The 24,653-nt window shown below is 35.6% G+C and overlaps 1 protein-coding gene across 1 annotated transcript in view; it reads right to left on the bottom strand.

Annotated features, from left to right (window-relative positions):
- Positions 1–605: 605 nt before the first annotated feature.
- Positions 606–24,653, bottom strand: part of DOK6 (docking protein 6) — a 184,778-nt gene continuing 160,730 nt past the window's right edge. The window contains exon 8 of the mRNA XM_070942417.1: positions 606–753. Coding sequence (XP_070798518.1) covers positions 620–753 — 134 coding nt within the window. The 3' untranslated portion in view covers positions 606–619. The remainder of the gene's footprint in view (positions 754–24,653) is intronic.

Below are 24,653 nucleotides of genomic sequence, written 5' to 3'. Positions count from 1 at the left end.
ATTTATCTATCTTGGGTATTAATTTTAATAATGAGAATCTGATTAAGAATCACTGGCTTCTTCTCACAAGTGAAACTTTAGGCTATTGTCCTAAAGATAGACATGCATAAATCCCATGGAGGTTAATGGGACTAAAATGTGCATAATTATTGGAAGGAAGCCTTCCAAACCCTTTGAAGTTTTGTAACATGTAAGAATGAGCCAGGCTGATGCCTTGGAGATAAAAGTGGTTACTGTCATGGACAAGCAGATCTGATGGCAGAGTTGATCAAAAGCCTAATATTGCAAACATGACATCCACCCTCTTAGAGCACATAATGTTTGTGGTTATTGTTATGCAGAAACATCGACTGCATACATCCATGATTTTCAAGGGAATTCTTCTTTTAAAAAAACATGGACAAAAACAACTATAAAATTTAAATAAATAAAAGACTTAGACTTCTGCCTCAAGGAAGCAGTGATCCAAGCTTTCACTTCCACTGTCATCAGGTGGGAGACTTCTCGGTCTTCACTACCAACTGTCTTCTTGGGACACCCAAGGAAAGATCAATGGCTTCCAGGGCTTGCAGGTAGGTTCCACGTTAGAGTGTCTCTCTGTTCAAACACCAGATGTGTGTCATTGCACAAGGTCCGAGCTGTAGCTGAATCCATAGCTGCTGGAAAGGGACAGGCGTGGCTCATGCTCCTCACCCTGTTCTGAGGTGTAGCTGGGAAATGTCTGTGCACGAGCCACCTTTGCAAGACTGTGCCCTGGTAAGGAAGGAGACAGAGTTTATGAATATTCTTTCTTTTTCTTTCTTTCTTTCTTTCTTTCTTTCTTTCTTTCTTTCTTTCTTTCTTTCTTTCTTTCTTTCTTTCTTTCTTTCTTTTTCTTTCTTTCTTTTTTCTTTCTTTCTTCCTTCCTTTCTCCCTTTCTTTCTTCCTTTCTCCCTTTCTTTCTTTTCTTTTCTTTTCTTTTTCTTCCCTCCCTCCCTCCCTCCTTTCTTTCTTTCCTTCCTTCCAATAATTGAAACCATTGCTCTATCTTTCTTTGGCTTTAAATGATTAGCCAACATCTTACCAGATCTTTCACCATTCTCCCCATATTTCTATATTTGTAATATATTTGTAACTATGTTACTGTGAATTCTGTCTTCTGTGCTATTATAGTACTTAGTTTGTATTTCTTCTTTAGTTTTTCTCTGTACAAGTTAATAGACAGACATCTAATCATCTGTGCCCATTCAATTCACCTTTCAGATCATTTCCCCTTTTATTTTTAAGCTTATTTTTGTACAACTCATAGGCAATAATTCAATTTCGGATATAAGATTTAAGTGCTGTACATTCAACAATTAGTATTGCAAAGTCTCTACCCGCATTTCCTGTACAAATTATTCAATAAGGAGACACTGAAATATTGATTTCGGCCATTTTACCTCTAATTTTCGTGTTATTTAGAGAGGGCTGCAAAAGTACTGTGAAGTGGTAAATAAGTCTAAGTGCTATTTTTTATTTTCTATATTGCTTTTCAGTAACAACCGATCAATAACAACAAATAAGAATGTTGCTAATAGCAATATGGACAACAACCTTGGGTAATTAGTGTTTAAAGCCATTTTTAATGAACCAGTTGAATGCACAACAGACCAATCATAAAATGTTATATCAACAGAATGAATGAAGGGAGAATGGAGAGCAGACTATGAATCTGTAACCTGCATTTTCAAGGGCAATATAATAATTAGATAATTGACTTCATGACATCTAACATGAGAAAGCACATATAGCTTTATAACTTACTTATTGGAGTTTGTCACTTTGTTGACTCTCAGAATGTAATGTCACAACTTAGATATCTTTCAGCTTCAAGAAGCTAATGCATAATTGTATTAAGTGCAAGGTGGCAGCCAAATAATGAAAAGAATGCATTAGTATACACTGTTAGAATATTAGAGGCTGTTTATAAGTTCTTCTTGACAGTCATTAGTCATCCATGAGATTCCAGCTGATGAATTTATAATAAATCAGAGGTTCAACATAATGCCCTGTTAAATTAAACTTGCCCTTTTTATAGAATCTTAATTTTCTGCTTGCTACTGCAGATATGCCAGAATTCCTTTGAAAGCATAAACTTAATCCCCATATACTCTGCCTTTTAATTACCCTGTAGATCTCTAAAACAGACATCTTATTTGGACTGTGAAGATCCACAAGGAAATGAAGCAACTTTATTTCTGTCCTTTCTTAGTCATAAAGGCAAAGCATGTATTAAAGAACTTAAAGAGAAACCTGTGTCCATCAAATTATATTCTTGTGGTGCCCAATACTATGAAGCAAGTTAAGGTTATGTTTTACATACAGCAATCCTCTAAAGAATGACGGATGTCAAACTCGTGGCCCGCAGGCCAGATGTGTCATGCGCTGAACACCCCCACCCCCGTTTTGGTGAAGGGGGAAAAGTCATGATATGCCACATGACAATGTGACGCTGCGAGTTTCACACCCCTGCTCTAAAGAATGAGGAGAAGGTTCAGTAAAATATAAATCTAAATATATAGCCCAAGCCAGAAGATGGACTTTATAGTTTACTGCTAAACAGAAGATTCTGATTTTGTAATACTGAATAATGGAAGTACAAAGGGAAAGGAAAAAACAAAACAAAAAATAATCATAATATTGCACATTTCCCCTCCAAAGCCATTCCTTGTTCTATTACCATATTTACTGGGCTCTAACATGTCACTATCACCAAACTATGGCTTCCTAAACTAGATGACCCCAATCCATTCTTTATGACAGATATTTTTGCCCTTTCATTCATAATTAAATTATAGCTTCCTTTCCCTTGTGCATTCATTAGCTCTATAGATCATTTAGAACTGTTCTATCCTTTTCTTCCTCTTGGTTTTGCAGATACAGTACATATCTATTTTATTGCATTTGTTAATTAATGCTCTTTAGCATTTACTATTCTTACATTGCACATCACTAACTAATTTATGCCTTGGTTGCCTTCAGCTGTGCTCAGTGATGCAGTATTGAACTTTATCATAATCTACGCCAGGGGTGTCAAACTGCGACAACAGGTTATCATCACGTGACATATCGCAACTTTTCCCCTTCACTAAATCAGGGTGGGTGTGGCCAGCGCATGACGCATCCAGCCCATGGGCTGTGAGTTTGACACCCCTGCTCTATGCCTTTGATCAATCGAGACCTTCATATATTGTAATGTATTTTAGTAAGACAGAGGCAATTACTTCACTAGTCTTGGTAGCACTCTTGTCATATTATAGTTAATCTTAACTATAATCTTAGTTAATTTTGGCATATTTTGGTCAGTAAGTCCAAGGTACTCCAATTCAGGAGCGGTAAGTGTGCCCCCCTCTCCCCCCTCTGCAACTGCAACTGTCAATGAGAAATTTGGATCAATAAGTTATTGTTAGGAATTGAAGGGAGGACATTAAATGATAAACTAAAGCTAGAACAGCTTTTTTCCTCAGATTTCATTGAACTGTGAAAGTAAGTTAAACATTCATGATGTTGATATGGTGCCACCCCAAAAATATATATATATATTTATCACCAATGATAAATCCTATATATCTGGAGCCAAATACAGAAACAATACTGATGGTATTTTAGTGGAGAATATGTCTCAGAAGCATATTAGAATTTATTTTGAGGCAATAGCTTTGTGTGGATATGTAACAGAGGAAGTCCTATGGAGACATTTAACTTACCAAGGGAAGACGAAAACATTTGTTTCAATAAAATAAATTATTCTTATTGGTATTAAGAACATTTAAATAAAACATTTATGTTTTTTTTTTAAAAAAACCAACCCAACTTTTAAAAATAGGATAGTACATAGAATGCCATTTTCCCATGTAATTAATTGCCAGATTGTGATCCAAATAAACTAATTGAGCCGCAGTGGCACAGTGGTTAGAGTGCAGTACTGCAGGCTACTTCTGCTGACCGCCTGTAGCCTGCAATTTGGCAGTTCAAATCTCATCAGGCTCAAGGTTGACTCAGCCTTTCGTCCTTCCGAGATCAGTAAAATGAGGACCGAGACTGCTTGGGGGCAATATGCTGACTTTGTAAACTGCTTAGAGAGAGCTATAAAACACTGTGAAGCGGTATATACGTTTAAATGCTATTGTTATTGCTAATTCACCTGAGGAAGATACTTCTCAGGATATGAAATATAGGGACTCATATGTATGACTTTAAAGATCAAATACTCCTACCAAAACTTGTAGATTACTAACACTTAATGAATGAAAAACATAATGCATTTAGTCATGAGTTGCATGACTCCAACTCATATATTCAACTTAATGCTAAATAAATAACCAATGTGTATTGAATTGAGTTCTTAATTCTTTATAATCTAGTGAACAAGCAAACCATGTATCCTTTTGTAGAAAGATATTGCTTGAAGCTTATAAGATTTATAATGTGATATTGGCCTGGTTCTGACTGTTGCATTCTGAAGATAATTTAGCATCCAAGAAAATCCCCTTTATTTTCTATCACATTTGATTTTTAAAAAAATTTCTGTTGGTTTAATGTTGCTTCAATCATGCTGACTCTTAGAAGCTCAGAAACAGAAATATAATACAACACACTATAAACTTAACCCAAGTAACAATTGTCATACACAATAATATAAATGTTAGGATCAACTGTCAACAGTAACGGAACCAGCACCCAAGAGGAACCTAGTTGTAGGCTAATATCTAGAAAGGTAGCAATGAAGGCCTTAGGGAGAAAAAAAACTAAAGGGACAAAATTACTGGTATCAGAAAAAAATTCAGCTAAGCCACTTGGTCTTATCCAGTCCTGAACAACTGCAGGTATTGGACCACAAAATTGACAGCATCATTTGGTTGGCCAGGAATTGAGATATACTGCTGAGTATCATCAGAATACTGATGGTACCTGATAGGTAAAAGATGACCTCTCCTAACCATTTTATGTATTAAATAACTTATTAAACAGAAAGGTAAGAGTATCAATCCCTGAGACATCCAGTAAATCAGGGATCTGATTTGGACCACCTATCAATACTGCCCATGACTGGAACTGCCCATCCAAAAAAGAGAAGTCTTGTAACATCGGGCCTCCCATTCTTTAGCTCCTGTGTGTGTTAATCCTTCAATACGTTGAGTCAGATCCATAGTGGCCATGAACCCTGGAGCCACATCAGATTATACACATCAAAATTGTCACTCTTGGAGATTCCACAGCCAATTCAGCAATGAACTCAAGCAGAGTCATTGCGAAGGAAAACACGAAAATGCAATTTCCATGAGGGAAATCAATTTCAAGTCTGTTGAAATTCAATTAAAAGATGGCAAAAGTTCCAAGGCTGCATATGCATGACAGCTGCAGGCTACAGACTGTTCATTCCGAAATAGTTTATTTCATATTACAAAGGATATGTAGTTTGAGCAGCAATTACATAAAGGCACTGTGGTATCAGTTCCTAACCATTCCCACACAGTTTTACTCAGCAGTCACAAAGTATAACCATGTTAAAGAAGTTCCTTTCTCCAGTACAATAGCATTTCAGTGAGTCATGCAGCAACTGATTGCTGAGTTGCCTGAGCTATGAACCACTATAAAACTCCATAGCTGATGTTTTATGAAATCAGCACTTAAGAAGTAACTGCAACAATCTTTAGTGTCTTTATTAAGCTTATATGAAATCCTGTTTATGTCACTGAACAAAAATAGTTTGATTCAGGCAAGGATTGGAGATATTTCTTTTTTTTCTTTTTTCTTTTCTTAAAGTGATTACTTGAGATGGGTTTTTAGACACAAGCCAAGGTTGAGTATTGTCATGTTATACTATATCTCCTTGTCTGGAAAGTCCAGCTGGCATTACCCCAACCAAGTGATGCAAGTGAAAGTAGCTTTCAACTGATTTGTCTGTCATCTAGACATATATGCCGTAATGTAACAAATGTTGTTTAAGCATAGCAACAAAGTTTGTGTAAAGATCCAAGAAAAGGTAATGCTGTAGCTGTAGCTCCTCGGCTTTTTCTTTCATTCAAATCTGTTTCAGTGAATGATATAGTCACAAAAGATTAACTATAGAATAGTTTTTTTCCAGAGATATGAGACATTACATTTATACACTGATATGACATTATATCTATACACTGAGATATAGACATTATATCTATACACTGAAATGAAATGTAGAAGTAAGCCATGGAAATTAATATGATTTAATTCTGATAAGACATGCATAATATTGCTCTCTGAATCACCTAAAACCAGTGACTTGAGCACTGAGATGTTATTAAAAATATTAACAATCTTTAGGCATGGTACTTTTAAAAAAAATAATCTTTAATTCTTAAGAATACCTAGAAAATATGCAAACACTGATATGGGGGCATAACTTCCACTGACAGTCTAAATGAAAGCAACCTTCTGCAGTAGATGAAAATAAAATGGACATAATTCTACAAACATAGTATATTGCTTCCTGTTCAAATAACACTGGTTCTTCTAAACCCGAAACATATGAAAGGACAATCTGAGGCTCTGGGGCCTATTTCTCCCTTTTGGCCCATTCATTTCTTTCTCCTACACAAAAGATTGCCCATGCCTGTGGTACTTAGTAAGAACTTCTTAATTCATCCTTTGTCGATTCAATTCACAACTCAGAATATTTAGTACATTTTATGGACATCTGCTTTATTGTCCCAGTATGCAAAGCCGAAAAATAAATAAATAAATAAATAAATAAATAAATAAATAAATAAATAAATAAAGAGATGATCACTTAATGAGCATAAGGGTGACAAGTTATGAAGAAGAGAAACAGTAAACAATCACGCATCACCGTGAGCCAGAGTTGCACTTACAGTTTGTCTTCCTGGATAATAAGGTTGTCTAAAAGTAATTTAGCAATTATGGCTATAGCTCACTTTTAGTTAATGCCAAATCAATTGGATAGCAAAGTTAAGTGGTGTGTTCAGCTGAATGCATCAGGCTGAATATGAAACAGCCAATGCCACTAATGACCATGTGCAAATGATTACTTCTGAAACAACGTCTAGAATTTATTATAATGGTGCTCAGTCCAATAATGTCTAAATCGCCTTGATTACTCAGGAGAAAACCATACCATTTTCATTCCTTTTACTATTTAAATAGTTGTTCCTAACTCTACTTCCAGGAGGATACTTTGTTCCTTAACTCTTAGATAGTCAATAGGGCACATGCTACATGGTACAATGATTATCCTGTTCTTTTCTAATTACAAAGAAGTGACTATAGATTAGTAATAAATTATATACTTTGCAGATAAACTATTGTGTAAGAATCCAAGACCACTGCAAGAGAGAATAAATTACAATACATTTGTATTTAAAATTAGAATACTTAAATTCAATAAAGGGAGCTCCATAAGAGTGAGGGAATCAGATCCATATGGTAACCTCATTGTCTAGACTGTATAACTCCTGAATCCATTTCTGAAATATTCATGCATTAAATATTGATGTAAATATTGATGGGGACTACCTATGTCCAGAATGGGGCCTATTCCACAGGTACATGGAGCTCCAGGCATCCCAACCCTCTTCCTTAAGCTATTCCCACAAAGCTCCATTTTGCCCATGAAGAAGGAAACTATTATCTATTCCATCCTGTATGAAGAAAAGATTCTATTGTCCCACACAGAAGAGAAAAGAGGTCATTGTACCCTGGAATTGTCTTTTGAAAGAATTGAGGGAAGACAAAATTTACTGAAGAGGCCTTCATCCTGCCTCAAATTGGGGTGACAGTAATTAGTTATTTATTTGGAAAATTAACTATTTTTTAAATACTACTGGAACTTAAATCGAACCTTGCTTTTTGAGGCGGCAGATGATATTTTCAAGTATTATAGATAACAGTGAATTGATAAAATGTTGTGAAATACAGAAAGGAACAAGGAAAGGATGTCCATTTTTGCTGCTGTTATTCATTCTTGCTTTTGAATTTTTGAAAAATATTTGTATTATATATTATAATACAATACAGTATAATACAATATTGTATTATAGAGATGTAAACCAAGATGGCAGAATAGTTGGGTTGAAGATTAAAACAGAAATATACAAGCTAAGGGCATTTGTGAATGATGGTTTCAATGGTTTTAAAATTAATAATGAGAAAAAAAAGATGTTCACAAAACATGACAATGGAAAAAACTAAGGATTAAATATAAAATTTTTCAAGATGCAAAGGAAAGAGGAGGACAAGGCCTGTCTGATTTTAAATTGTATATTGTAGGCTGCTCTTTGGTTTGGATGAAAGAGTGCATTTGAGAAAAAAGATAATGTTAGAATTAGAACATGCCCTGAATTTGGATGGCTGGGTATATTTATGCAAAGCTGAGTTTAATATAGATTTCAAAAACCAAGTCACCCAATGATCTTCATGCTTAAGTATTTGAACTCAGTATTCTCTGTTCCTAATCTAGGAGGCTAATTATTCAACATACTAATTTGCATGACTATATAGGAAGGTAAAATGAGTCACAAGGAAGTCCAAATTGTTATTTTGTAACAAGTATGCTATAGTGAGATTAGAAATTATGAACAAACTTACATACTGGACCTTCAAGATTTGATTCATGAAAACAAGACATATATTTTCATTTAGAAGCAAACAGAAATGCCTAGGGAAAATCAAGAAATGTAGGGGTTGGAAGACACCTTAGAGATAATCTAATCTAACCTAGAATAAATGAATCCAATACTTAAAACCATAGAATTAATTCTATGAAGAGTCAGACTCTCAGCATCTTTTAATACTTTGAAGTTAAAACATCCGGCTCAACAATTTATGGCAGCTTTACAGAAAAAGTACATCAAAAGCCATTTGAAAAAATTAGGAGAAAGTGCTGGTGTGGATTTCATGCCTGGCACCAATGAAGCAGTGATGAGTTTTTGGGATGCATGGCTCTGGTCTATGAAAATGCCTTTGGTTGCTTATGTGATTAAAAGAGGTACACCACAAAGTAGCTTGTTCCAGCTTTGAAGATGCCACTTACAATTGATCAAATGTTCCAACAAAAGAAAATTAGATCATGGCCATTTCAGGCCATCCTGAAAGTTCACCATTGCTTTCTTAGGACAAAGTGTTTTGAAAAAGAAATCTTCACTTTCAAGAAATACAACCCAACTATATATTTTCAGATTGATGCCTGAGAGGAAAATAATAAACTTGTATCAATTAATCAATCTAATCAGGCATATGTGGTCTTGCCCTATAATTTTACTTACATTTAAAGGATTAACACTATCCATGCTATGTTTCATGAACTAAATCACTATCATAATTTTCCAATTTCTGAGAGTAATTTTAAAAAATATATATATTGCCATTTTCTTTTGCCACCTGCTTCTTTCAAACGAATGTGATGATGGTTCTGTTTAGTTCTTTTCCCTCCAAAACCATTGACAAAATGTGGAAAAGCATATGTGGAACGTTTATCATGTAGCCATTCACTGATTATGCAGCAATTTGTCAACATCTTTATTTCAACTTAATTATTAAGCAATTAGAAATGTAATTACATGTAAAATAACTTTGCTATTAACACTGCACTTCACCTTGCTGTACTCTCCTTAATACTTACTACAAGAGTAAAACATGAGCTTACTTTTAAGCACAATCACTTCCAAACTGGTAGGATATCAGAAAAGGTTATTTGTACTTTGATTCGTCTTTCCTAAAGAGGACAGGAACCAGCATTGCTGTCCTGATCTTAATATTACCATAACCACTTTAGGGTAGAAAAAGAACTCTTACTTATATCTCTATTTTGTAGAAGCAAAATCTTGCTCTAGTATTATAGTAATGCCTTCCAAAAATAATATCTTTGCAGAGTGGAGCAACACTCACTGCAACTTTCAATTTATCTCACCATTAGTGTTGCCAGGAGCTGTAGTTCAGCAATATTTGGACTGAACATAAGTCCGCTATTATAATATACAACAAATTGCAGTAATAACTCAGCTGCCCAAAGATGGAAATGCTACCCCATTTTTACTAAAAGGATTTTTAAGTGCATGCATCATCCCCAAGACCACCTAACCACAATCCTGCCCTGTTTTGAGTTTTGATTATGCCAATTTGCTGTATTTCTTGGGGCACATGTGGCACCTTATACCGCTGTGGTACCTGATGTTTGGGTATATCTTTTATCAAAGATATAGCAGGTGAATAAAACAGAAACTACGTAATGATGGCATTGTAACAGTGAAGCATTCTCCCTAATGAGACACACCTGACTCTTTCCTTGATATCTTTTTAATGCCAGCTGCTAGTGGTAATATTTCGATGCTACTGAAATTGTAGTGTTTTAATTGGAAACTCATATTTTATTTTTCCATGTGAAAGCAGCTCCCAGTTTTCAATCCTATTCATAGAATGCATTAACATTTGTTTCAAATTTCTTTAATAGGTTTTGTTGTATTTTGAGCTTATTTAATTGTGTTGCTTTTTCTATAAAACATTCTTGCCATCTCCCAGTTCATAAGTCATGATCAAAAAGATTCTTCAGGAGGAATGCTTTAATGCAGCATCAATCCTGCATGCAGTTATAACAATGGTTGTTAAATAAAAAACAACTTTCACTTAAAACCATTGATCATGATAACATGGAAGCCAATGCCTTTGCATCTTGCTATATGGAAACAATACAGTTGTGCATTGCAAAACAAAATCTGAGTAACTGCATTTATTTATATTTATTCATGACTACCTCTGTGTTCTCCCAATAAAGTTGTGAGTGGTGACTTCAAAGAAATGTTCAAGCAATTTTCTTATACAGTAATACAGAATAATATGTGAGAATGGCCTTGGGAAACAAAAAGAAAAGCCACAGATTAAACAACAGGTATGTAAAAGATATTTTAGTCCACAGAAGGAGAGGCTACATCAGAGGTGGGTTTCAGCAGGTTCTGACCAGTTCTGGAGAGCCAGTAGTGGAAAATTTGAGTAGTTCGGAGAACCGGTAGTAAAAATTCTGACTGGCCCCACTCCCATCTATTCTCTGCCTCCCAAGTCTCAGCTGATCGGGAGGAAATGGGGATTTTGCAGTATTCTTCCCGTGACGCCCACCAAGCCATGCCATGCCTACCAAGCCACAGCCACAGAACTGGTAGTAAACAATTTTGAAACCCACCACTGGGCTACATGGGAAATGTTTAAGAAGATACCCTCCCTAGTTCTTCGGAGGGGAGAGGAGGGGAGAAATACTTCCAGTCTTGCAATTTTTTTTTATGTAACCTATTCATTATTGTGCTTCTTATGTGGACTACCTTGTAGGGCTAACACGTGGTTTGTCACTCCCTTATTCAGGGTCATTTTACCTATTACTGGTATTTCCTGGTAGTTATCATCCAAATAATAACCAGGCTTTTCCCTGCTTAGCTTCCAAGACCAGAAACACTGTTTTTTCTCTCTGTCTCCAGCTTACACATAAAAAATTGAATGGCGAGGTGCCAGGATTTACTTTCCGAAGCATTATATTCCATACAATAAAATAACACATAGTATAATATGCATTGAGTCATTTACTGTTGTCTGGTTGTGAGTCTATTGAAGAACTTTGAATTAAGGTTTACTTGTACATAAAATGGTTTACTTGAATAGAGATAAATAGCAGCAGCTGTGTGTGTAACTCAGTTGCCTGCTGACTCAGATCAGCAAAAGTATTTTACGGTATGTTACATTCTGCTGTGGGTTGTTTTTTTAAAAAAAATATCTCTATATTTGCTGCGAGATAACAAACATAAGAATCTAGAGAAGAGATCAAAAGAAGAAAGGAAAACTGTCTTCATGTATTTTGGAGGCTGTCACAAAGAAAATGGAGCAGGGCTCCAAAAGGAAGAGATTAGTTTTAATTGGTGGAAATTGCAGGGAATTTTCATTACAGACAAAATGCAGAAACAGTGCTCGTACACTGGCTTATATTTTTTTCATTTTGATTATGAAATGTTATGCATTCTGTATAGTGTGATACCTATACACTCTACCTGTACAGTTTCAAATGGTGTCATATTCAAGAGAAGGTGCAAAAAACATACTGTCTGATAAATGTGATTATGACACTCAACTTTATTTATAGTAGATATCTTCAGGCAACTCTAATCAAAACATATCACCATGCAGTGGGAGCAAGAAACAGCTGGCTGAATCTATAGTTTTAAGACAATTATTTGAACCACACTGTATAGGATTTGGAACTTACATTCTTTCTGCTTAAGTGCTGCATTGAAAGAAACGGCTTTTGATTCGTACAACAATTCTGAGAGATTCCTTGGCTTTGGGGTCTATGGTTACCATTCTGAAACTGTACCGGGGGAGAAACATTTATTTTAACAAATCAGAAACAATATCGATATTAATTTAATGCAATTGCCTATCAACAGAAGGCACATCAATTCATGACACAGTGGCAACTTTATTTGTGTTAGAAATGAGCATCATTTTGCTTGAAGGCAAAAACAGGTTCATAATCATGTTTGTCAAGTCATCTAGCGTGACTTAACCCATACAGGTTTTTTTTCCTGGCATACCACTTCAGCTGCAGAGGTAGTCATATGAACCTAGGCATAGATTATTTTGAGTAAGTTGCAATGCTCTTCTTAATGTGCCACACCCATGCACTCAAAAGCATCTTTTCCTTTTGAATACATAGCACTGCATAAGCCTGTTATGCTTAATATTTTCTTTATAAAAACAATTGCTACCTGCCTGCCTTCCATTGAGGACCTGTATACTGCATGAGTCAAAAAGAGGGCTGTGAAAATATTTACAGACCCCTCATATCCTGGACATAAACTGTTTCAACTCCTACCCTCAAAACGACGCTATAGAGCACTGCACACCAGAACAACTAGACACAAGAACAGTTTTTTCCCGAACGCCATCACTCTGCTAAACAAATAATTCCCTCAACACTGTCAAACTATTAACTAAGTCTGCACTATTATTAATCTTCTCATCATTCCCATCACCCATCTCCTCCCACTTATGACTGTATGACTGTAACCTTGTTGCTGGTATCCTTACAATTTATATTGATATTGTTTCCTGATTGCTTATTTGTAACCTATGACTATCATTAAGTGTTGTATCTTATGATTCTTGATGAACTTATCGTACACTGAGAACGTATGCACCAAGACAAATTCCTTGTGTGTCCAATCACACTTGGCCAATAAAAAATTCTCTTCTCTTCTCTTCTCTTCTCTTCTCTTCTCTTCTCTTCTCTTCTCTTCTCTTCTCTTCTCTTCTCTTCTATATAATCTTTGAATTTTACTGTATTATTACGGTTCAAATAAGAAACTATGAAGCCTAGCATTCCTTTATCGTTAAAAACATTTGTTTCATTAAAAATACTTTATATATTCTACTATTAAAGTAGTTCAATCCTACCAAAAATATCTAATTATAACAACAGAGGAAATGTTACAACCACAGTATAATGCTGTTAGGAATACCTAAAGATGTTTAAGTTTGATTTTTTTAAGAAATAATTTAAACAAACTAATCAAGCAAATGAAGTAATTTGACCAGTGGCAAAACAAGTAGAAAAGATCTCCCTTAATTCATGAATTATCACAAAGACTGGCTTCTAGTAATATCCCTATATTGGTAAGGTTCCTTTGTTTTTATTAATTCCCAGGGAAGGGATCATCTGAAACATGTTCAGGGGGGTATTTGTTCCATGGGGTATTTGTGAACAGAAGTGTGAAGTGTGGACAGGCAGTCAAACAATGGTCTTATATGTCACAGAATAAAGAAGCAGAAGCACTCTAAGGATTATCTTGTAGCAATAAAGCTCAACAATCCTTCAAAAGAAATTCAGAAGTACACTGAATAGAAACCCAAAGGCTTTTTTTTTTTTTTTGGCAACAGGAAAAAAAAAAAGAACTATAGGTAGTTGGAAGACCCATTTAAGTATAGTGCCAGTAATCTAACACATTTTTTGAGAACTTCATGATGATACCATTTTTAAAGTCAGGCCAATATTAATAACTGCTTGATTTAGGTTGGACGTTGGAAGAAAGAGAAAACTTGTATGTCGGAATTCAATACAGTTCTATATTAAAAAGGCATTTATAATCATGAGAAAAAGTTCAGACAATCTACATAAAAGCAATGTAAATACTCTGAAGCCTTTTGATAGGAAAAGAAATATTTAATTTACACAGTAAAATAGGATTTAAAAATGCTCATTTAGTGAATTCTTTGTCTGAAATGGGAGGGGTTGTTTTTTGTTTTTTTCTTTTTGCCAGAAAGTGGAAGTAAATGCTGCTTTCTGGCCAAAAAAAAAAAAGAGTCATAAATCATGATCATGTGACTGTGGGACACTGCAAACGGCCATAAATGTGGGCAGTTGCGAAGTAAGAAAAACATGATCATGTGACCATCTGTGCGTATGCGCCTGGCTGTCAGAACTTTGAGCCTCGGTCGTAAGTACCTTTTGGAAGGTCTGTCGTAACTTCAAATGGTCTCAAAGCAACCGGTCATAAGTCAAGAACTATCTGTATGGCAAAAGTCTAAATGGGAAAACAAATTGCTAACATTTGCCTAATTTGAATTAAAAAGCAATTTTTGTCCTATTTCTTTATTCGGGCTTCTGTGTTTCTTTCATTTAACCACTACTGTCTTTTAAGTCAACTTCCTTGTTTTACTGATCATTCAGCAGGCCAGGCTTCTCCAAGTCTCTGGAGTCATATAAAGGTCTGTGAGAATAGTCTAAATGTAAAGTATCTGTGACAGGAAAGCAATATTTCAGCTGATGATGCCTTATTTCCTATGACTACCTAATTCATCAAGATAGGTCAAAGTCAGATGTGGTCTTGGCAAACACCAGGAGGAAAACAAACCAGGTTATATGGGTGTTTTGTGAGGTATACAGATACTGTGAATGGTAAGAAATATGTTGCCTCTTTATTAAACAGATATAGTATGAAATACTGTCTTATGCTGTTAATCCTTTAAAATGTGGCAAAAGATGAAAAAGTACTCCTTCAGAAAAATTGTTTCTAGCTTATTCTGCCTTATTCCAAAATACTACATATAGTGAGGTCTACTGTCAAATTATAAATGTTTCTCCCCATTGTGTACTACTGATTATACAGCTTTTGGGAGAAGAAACACATTTGCTTCTGTTGCATTTTTGTTGCTATTTACCAGACGACTTACAAATAACAATATATAACAATAGAGAATGAAATCTTTTAAGTCTTGTAAAGTGATCCTATGGAGACCACTCTATAGATACTCAAGATGCTCTATTGAGCAGATTATCTTTTAACTATTGGCTCCATCTGATGAACCTTAATATGTCCCTTTAGTATTCATGATAAACTGCCAGCATGGCCATCCCTTGAGCAAAATTTGACTACTATTTTTTTCTAAGCAGTTTGCTATTCAGCCCTTGAGAACTATAATCAACTTGCTTCAAGAAGCCAGCACAATATTTAGGCAACATTTATGACTGAACTCTAAAAAATCTTGATGACTAGTTATAATCTTAAAACACTTTGGGGAATGTTACTTACTCTCATATCAATTTTAGTATTTCAAGATGGTAAAGTGAAGTATTACAAAGAACTAAAAAAGGAATGCTTGGGATAGCTAAGTTGAAGGAAACCAATATTAAACCCTCTAATGCCATTGCTTCAATACAGTAGATCAATTGTTGACTGTGACGGCCCCAAGCAAATCAGAATTTTCTAAAATTTAAAAGAAAGCATATAAAAATCACAATCATAATAAATACCAAGCATTTTCCCTATGTTTATTCTGTTAGAACATACAAACATGAGAGAAAATTAACAAAAATAATAATTTAAAACGATAATTTACAGGTAACCCTTGATTTATGAGTTGATTGTTTAGCAACCTTACAAAGTTGACACCCAAAAGGTACTTACTGGTTCCAAAGTTCTGACCATTGCGCCTCTCGACCCGCAACCAGCCCACATTCATGGCCATTTTCAGTGATTTACTAAACAAACATATGTAGCCAAATTGGCACCAATATGCACAAAAGTGTTAGTGAATATAAAATTTAATCTTGCAGTAGTTCAAAAGTCTTTGGGAGATAACCGAAATGACTGTAGGAAAGTAAAATAATCCAAAAAAGGAATAAGCTTATTCATTGGGTGCATTATGCATTCAAAAGATTAAATGGAGACATTAAGAGATACCTGAAGAGGTATCTCTTATTATTTTATCTAATTATTTCTATGCTGAAATAATTATGAGGAGATTCAAGGTGGATATATCCTTATGTGTACTGAAAACAAAGTTGCCCTTGACTTCATTAGGCAAACTTGTTTTCTCTCTTCTCCAACTTGCAAACTTAGAAATTATCTTTATAGCAAGAATGGTAAACAATAATAGAAATTATATTTATAGATTGTGGGTGCAGGTAGGACTAAGAATAAAAATTCATGCAAAAGTGATGAGGGGAAGAAAGCAGGAACTTTCTGAAAACTTTGGGTGGTTTGTAAAAACTCTATTTTTCTATGGCAAAAAAAAAAGACACAGAACATCATATAAATATTTTTTTAAATTATAGTATAAGCAAAATGCACACTTTATCACACTTATTAAACACATTAAGGAGTTTAGCAATGCTGAAAAATTTCACATATATAGTTTCATGTTCTGCATTAATTTCTACACATCTGTGCATTCTATACACTTCTCTGTCCAACACTTTTAAGAAATTATGCAGTACAAAGTAATTGATCATAAGCTGTTTTATGGGTAATGACAATAATTAACCTGTTATAAGAATTCCCCAAGGTTACTTTCTTCCCAGCTGTTCCCTTTTATTCTGACCAAGTTTTGTGTATTAACAAAGCTCCATCAAAGCTACTTGCATTTTATGTATTTCAAAGTTTGAAGTTGATCTAATTCTTTTTCTCTCTGAAAATTCATGTCAGGAAGCACATAAGTCTGTCTGTTTGTTAAATTTATATCCTGTCCATCTCGCTGTCTGAGTGATTCTGAGCAATTTTTAGATAAAAGCCATACAACCATATAAAAAGACACAGCTAAGAAACAGTTAAAAACAGAATTAATAAAATAATGCCCTCTAATTGCCAACCACCATAAGACTCCATACCATTTTTAGATCCCCATGGCAATTGGCAGAGTGAGATCTTCATGCTCTTTCAGAAGTCCAGAAGAATGGGAGGTAACCTCACCTCTGGGTGCAAGATATTCTATAGGGCAGAGCCAATGGCAGAGAAAGATATCTTTCAGTTGAAATACTTAACCAATGAGGTCTGCAACATATCCTTCCTACCTGACCTGCTGGGATGAATCGATGTAACTAGGACACGATAGGTAACTGGGTCCCATGCTGTGAAAGGCTTTAAAAATCCCAGGCCTTAAATTGGACCCAGAAGCACACTGGCATCCAATGCACCTCACACAGCAAAGGTGTTATATGAGTAGCCCTCAGAACATCCAAGATTGCTCACCCGGCTGCACTCTTACCAGTTGCAGCTAATGGATACTCTTCAAAGATAGTCCCATGTAGAACACATTGCAGTAGTCCATATGAGAGATGACCAGAGCGAGAGTGAATGAAAGAAGAGGTTCCTGGTCTAGAAGGAGGGGAACTGGGGCACAACATGAAGTTGAGCAAAGGTCCTCCTTGCCATAACGGCCATAACTGTTCCTAAAGCACGAGTCCAGGAGGAACCTCAGATTATACACTGGGTCCATTTGGGGCAGTGCAACTCCATCCAAGACCAAAGATGATAAACCCCAGATACAGAGAAGCCCATCCCCCAACCACAGTCACTTCGCCACTCAGGGTCACTAATATTGAAGTTCTACATTTCTCTGTAAGGAACAAAGGAGTCACATCACACATCACCATGCCAACAAAAGTGCATATAGTGAAGGCTATGGTTTCCCAGTTGCAATGTATGGCTGTGAAAGTTGGACCATAAGGAAGGCTGACCACCAAAGAATTGAGGCCTTTGTACCTTAGTGCTGGAGAAGACTCCTGCGAGTCCCTTGGACTGCAAGGCGATCAAATCGGTCAGTCCTAGAGGAGATCAACCCTGACTGCTCTTTAGAAGGCCAGATCCTGAAGATGAAACTCAAATACATTGGCCACCTAATGAGAAGAAAGGACTCACTGGAGAAGAGCCTAATGCTGGGAAAGATTGAGCACAAAAGAAGAAGGGGACGACAGAGAACGAGGTGGCTGGATGGAGTCACTGAAGCAGTAGGCGTGAGCTTAAATGGACTCCAGAGGATGGTAGAGGACAGGAAGGCCTGGAGGAACCTTGTCCATGGGGTCGCAATGGGTCGGATACGACTTCACAACTAACAACAACAACAATCTCTCACATACATCTCTCTCATCTGGATGCTGGTATATAATTTCATAGTATACAGCAGGCTGCTCTTTCCCCAACCAGTCAAATCAGACAAAATAGACAATTCTTTTAAAAAAGAAAAGTAGATTGCAAAGCTACAAGAACAGTCAAGAGAGTTTGGAGGAAAAGAAAGACAAAGTGTAACTTGTCAATGAACTCTTTCTGGCAATTAGGGGGATAGATTAATCTTTTGTTTCTTTTTGCTTCTTTATGCTTTCTTAAAAATACCACTTAAAACCAAGTTAAGAGTCCATTTGGAGATCCTGTTTATTACATGGAAGCTGTAACTTCTCTTTTAACAGAATGTATATGCAGACATGCATGACTGCAAAAGATCAAGACATTTTTGCTAAAGCTATAACAGGGAAGGAATAATTTTTATTTTTAGTTGGCTATTAGCATCAGTAAATGAAGTGCTACAATACTGGGGGGAAAAAAGTTTTCAGAGAGATAATGGTATCCCGCTGCCTAAGAATATTATATTATATTGTTGACTTTTAATGCAACAGCATGTGCTAGCTCTCTGGATGTTATTATTGTTTTGGGGGGATGGTAGCAAATGAAGCTTTAGGACAATGTCATGCTGTGAGATGCTATTGAGAATGGGACCATGAACACTCAACAATTTTCATGAGGTTTTCCTGATATTGAAAGTTTATTTTTATTTTTATTTTTTTGTTTCCTTCCCCCCCCCCCCCCACCCATTAAGGTTCTTTATTAAAGAAAATAGAGAAATGCAAGGAGAACATAACATTCTAGCATCTATGACAGATAAGAATTGCAAATGAATGAATGACAGAAGGAATGAATGTCACTGCCTGTTTCATCCCTAGCCCACAGCTTAGGCAATTTAAAGATATATAACTGTTACAGTTTAATACTTTTCTCTATTCTCGTAACATACTTTCTGCCATGATCACAGTTTAGGATGCTAAATTGACAGTGTAGTAGACATTATCCACTTTAAGACTATAATGGTTGAGTTTCTTCTGTTCCATTCACTGGGCCTTATCCTTTCTTCACCTACAGAAATGTTAGATATATTTCTAGATATCTAGAAATTTTGCAGACGCCATCTGCAATGCCTCTACCCTATCTTCCACTATTTTGGAACAGTACTTTCCGAAGTGATTGTTGGTCTCATGCGAGCTCCTTAGACAAACAGGGTTTACCACATGTTTGAAAGTGTACCAGAAATGTTTTTTAAACATGGTTTTACAGATAGTGTTTGACTTATGACTGTAACTGAGTTTGAAATTATGGTCATAGGTTGTGGCAGTTATGACCACGGTCAATTTTAAGATCTTTTTTGTGTTGGTCATTACACAAATGCTATGGTTGTTAAGAAAACACCACAATAGTCAAACCAGCCTGTTTTCCCGAATGAGGGTCTTAATGTTGGAAATGGACAACAAATGCTGAAAGTTGGTCATGTGACTGTGTGAGGCTGCACATGGCTATAAATACAAGCTGGATGCCAAGCACCCAGAATGCAATCACATGACTGTGGGGAGGTGCAACTGTCAGAACTTCAAAAAGGTTCATAAGTAGCTCTGGAAGGCCGGTTGTACCTTTGAACAGTCACTAAGTGACTAGTCATTAAGTGAGGACTATCTGTAATACTGTCTTGAGAGATCACTAGTCCTGTTCTGGACAGAATTCTGATTTGAACAGTAAAGGAGAGGTTGAGTTGTATCTAGTGTGCAATGTTGATTTGGCCTCAATTAACATACCACAAGTTTTACGGGGCATATTTTTTCAAAAGTTTTATTATATGACTATTCCTATGCCAGTTTGGCTAACTCCTAGCTACCCATTTTTCCTCTACCCTTCCTATTACATCAGTTATATTGACTGTAATCATTATTTCATTCTATAACCCTACTGCATAATAAATTACGTAACAAAATATAGTAAATTATATTATGTGTTTATAAAATGATTGCTACTACTGTATATTTTACCTTACACATGGGCTATTATTGCTTACTCCTTCCCATTTCAGCCTGTGACTTGTCAAGTAAGCTATTTTTGGACCTAGTTAAGCACACTTTCAGACAAGGGCTGGATATGACATGAAACAGGCAAGAAGCATATGAACCCTGTTACTTGGGCAACTTGATAGGGACTATATGTGCCATTCTAAGCATCTTCCTTTATTTGCCTATCCTTGTCCCAACGCATGGAAATGTAGCTATTGATGGTCTTTTTTTTTCCTTGCTGGCAAATGATTGGAAGGGAAAAAAGCCGATCACATTTTTTAAATTTATCCTGCATTAAAATAATCAGATCAACATCATTTGCCACCCTGGGCACAATATGATCTGAAGGCAGCACAATGTATGCCACCCTATATATATATATATATTACTAGTTTTAATGTGGCTACCTGGATGGGCGCAGAGGTTCACTGTAGTTTATTTACTATCATGGTAAGCTGTGGTTCATCTTGCTGTCTAAACAAAGCCATAGTGCAATATATTTTATATTCTCTTCACTGTTTCAGTTCAGTTCATAGTGAGATGAAAGAATACACTTAGTGTCAGCACTTCAAGCTGCATTTACTCTAGTGCTGACATAAGAAGGAGGGGCGGACGCGTCTGGAAAGGGATATTTGACTTTTCACCTACTTATTTTCCCTGGAGATAATATCCCCTAGGAGATGGGATGGGAGGGGGGGAAATTCCTTTGAGCTGGAGTGGTAGATTAGGGGTAGAATGACTTGGAAGATGGCCAATGAATGCAGGAGAGTGGGGAATGGAAAGGGAAGGTTTTGGGTCTGGAAGTCAGTGTTGGCTTCGATGGAGTCGGGTTTTAGAATGTCGTGCTTAATAAATAGGAGTTTTACTTCAAAGACTTTGTTTGAAATGCAATTTATTTGAGACAACCTCGAAACCTGACACTTAGGAGAGTTATTTAAATATGAACGTAACTGTGGATATGCCAAAATGATGAATGCCCCAGCAATTTCTTTTAACATATTTTAATTTGCAGATAGTTATATGGGTAACAAAGGAAATGCCTGCAGGATTAACCTAAAAAAACCGCAAAAAACAGCTGAGTAGAATGACTCAGAAAATTCTTTTAATGTTCTGTACGCAATTTTTTTTTTTTAGTAAAGTCGTGCAATGCATTTTATTTTGCTTCTAAACTCTGTATTTTGCATTTGAATGAAATAATTATTGTCTTTTTGATTCTTCAATGGTAAAATAGCTTAAGCATATTGGTAAAATATTAAGAGTATTTTTCCCCAATTACTTTTGAAATATACAGCAAATTAATACTGTAGCTAGAACAGTAATACTATCTTAAGCACTGAACAATAAGTACCATTAAAACTAAAGCAAAACTTTAAAAAAAGTCTGAACACTGTTTGAAAACACCTGTAAGAATCATGCACATAATTTCCAAATTACAGTTTTGCAATTTTTCCTATCTGACTATTCATTTCAGATTTTAATTAACAATGTCAATATAACAGTACTAATATATAAGATATATATATAAGGCAAGAAATATATATAAGAGAACAGCAAGAGCCACATCATTCAACCCCGAGCTACAAATATTCTTTTCTATTGGTACTAATATAGCAGCAATGCAGGTAGTCCTCACTTACTGACTGCTCATTCGGCAGCCAAAATCACAACAGGATTTTGAAAAAAAAAAAAAAGGAGATTTATGACTGGTACTCAAACTTGCAGTTGGTGCAACATTCCCACAGTCAGGTGATCAATATTTGGTAACTAGGGAGCACTTACAACCCCCGCAGGATCCTATGGTCACATGATCACCATTTGTGATTTTCATGGCCAGCTAGAGACAGGCAAAGTCAACCAGGAACCTGGCAGAAGTTGCAAATTGTAGTCACTTGATATCATACTTAACAACCACAGGGGACATCAGGGTTTAAAACCACAACTGGAACTGATGTTGTAAGTTGGATGCGGTAGTATGATATTTCACTTTTCAAACACATTGCTTAGCAACTGAGTTGCCGGTTCCAATTGTGGCCACTAAGTGCATTTCAGGATTCTTCCACTATCTCTTAGATCAGGGGTGTCAAACTGGCGGCCCGTCGGCCAGATGTGTCACACGCAGGCCATGCTCACCCCAGCTCCGCAAAGAGGGAAAACATAGCAAAACATCAGGTGATGGCAATGTGACACTACGAGTTTGACACCCATGTCTTAGATCAATGATTTCAGTTCAGTATTTGAGTTGTTAATTATTGCTATCATCTAGGGTTTTTACTAAACATATTGGAATTTGGAAAGAGTTTTATTAATTGGTAGCTGCCAAGAATACAATAATATAACTTCCTCCAAATAACTGCATCGATGATATGTATATTTGATAATTATTTCAAGGGTTTTTTTCCTTGATGTTTCATAACAACCAGGCTTAAGAATTGTATCAGCATTTAATGGATTACAGGTAGTCCTCGACTTATAACAGTTTACTTAGTGATCATTCAAAGTTACAACGGCACTGAAAAAAGTGACTTATGACACTTATTTTTTCACACTTATGACCATTGCAGCATCCCCATGGTCACATGATTTACGTTTGGATGCTTGACAACGGATTCACATTTATTATGGTTGCAGTATCCTGGGATCATGTGACCCACTTTTATGACCTTCTGACAAGCAAAGTCAAAGGGGAAACCAGATTAATTTAACAACCATGTTAGTAATTTAACAACTGCAGTGATTCACAAATGTAGCAAGAAAAGTCATAAAATGGTGCAAAACTCACTTAACAAATTTTTCACTTAGCAACATTAATTATGGGCTCAATTGTGGTTGTAAATTGAGGACTACCTGTATTTACCAGTGGATCCAGTTGTTAATGTTATAGGGCTTGTGTCTTGTTTAATGCCATTTACTACCCACCTATCATAGTTATGTGTTGATTTATTTCATTCTTTAAAACCCAGACTATTTATTTTGGCATATGAAATTGTGATTTGGCTTTAATTTATTTTAGTTATGGTGTTTGTATTTTACACTTGCTAACCGTTCTGAGGAGATTTTTTTAAAATAAAAAAGTGGGTTATACATGAAATATTGTAAATTATGAATTTCCAAATATGCAGGAGCATATTCATAGATGAAAATCAGAAGAAATCTATCTATAAAGGCTGTTGATGTCCCTTTTTTGCATGTTATGTTAACATTTCCCTGATATATTGGAATAAGATAGTTAAGCCAATTTTCTTAAGCAAGATTTGTTGAAAAGAGATAATAGGATAAGTTCATACATCCTACTAATCTATGAATGGCTATACATAATTTATAAATAGTTTAGAAACTGTACAAACATTGTGTACTGGTCCAGACAATGCATTAAGCCCAAAGCAAGTAAATCATATTATAGTTTAATGCAATTCGTGAATCATTCATTGGGAAGTTCTGCCACCTTTGTCATGTTGGAGAGGAGTTTTACAAGACGGGAAAAACAAAACCAATTTTATTGGCTATGTGGCTGGATTACTCATTAATGACTTGTACCTTAGGCTTCAGCAAAAATATTGTTTTTCCTAACATCTAAGGAAAAATTATGAGATGCTGATCTATAAAACTGTGTTCATTTTACATAAAATACATTTACTCAGCACGTCTGAATAAATATATATTTATAGAAATTGAACAAACTTTTGTAGATCTCAACATATATCATTTTTTGCATCTAGTATTTCATGTCATCCATTCTATAACCAGGAATAATGAAAAACTATAATTAAGCTCTATAATACTGATTATCCCCTTATATTTTAATTAGAAATTTTTTAAAAAGTTATTTCAAAAAGCTAAATTAGAACGTATTTTTCTTGTGTTCACAGAAACTGTCAATTCTATTTTTAAACTATTAAACTAAATTTCCATGATGATTCTAGAATAATCCTCCTGAAAACTAGTTTAGTTTTCAGTTATTTATTTTTCTGTGTCCCAGAAAAGCACTTTTGTGTTCAGTTCCTCTCTCAATACTTTTATCTTCTACAACACGATGAATATGATTTTACACAGTGGTGGGATTAAAATTTTTTTACTACCAGTAAAAAAAGGCTACTGTAAAATCTCTATTCCTTCCCCACTTCAGGGGAAGGTTACTGCAAAATCCACATTTCCTCCTGATCAACTGGGACTTGGGAGGCAGAGAATAGATTGGGACAGGGCCAGTCAGAGGTGGTATTTACTAGTTCTCCTAACTACTCAA

Source organism: Pituophis catenifer, unplaced genomic scaffold, assembly GCF_029215685.1.
Source record: "Pituophis catenifer annectens isolate HBS135680 unplaced genomic scaffold, rPitCat1.0.hap2 SCAF_3, whole genome shotgun sequence".
NCBI classification, from domain to species: domain Eukaryota; kingdom Metazoa; phylum Chordata; class Lepidosauria; order Squamata; family Colubridae; genus Pituophis; species Pituophis catenifer.
This window is presented reverse-complemented; position numbering and strand designations above follow the sequence as displayed.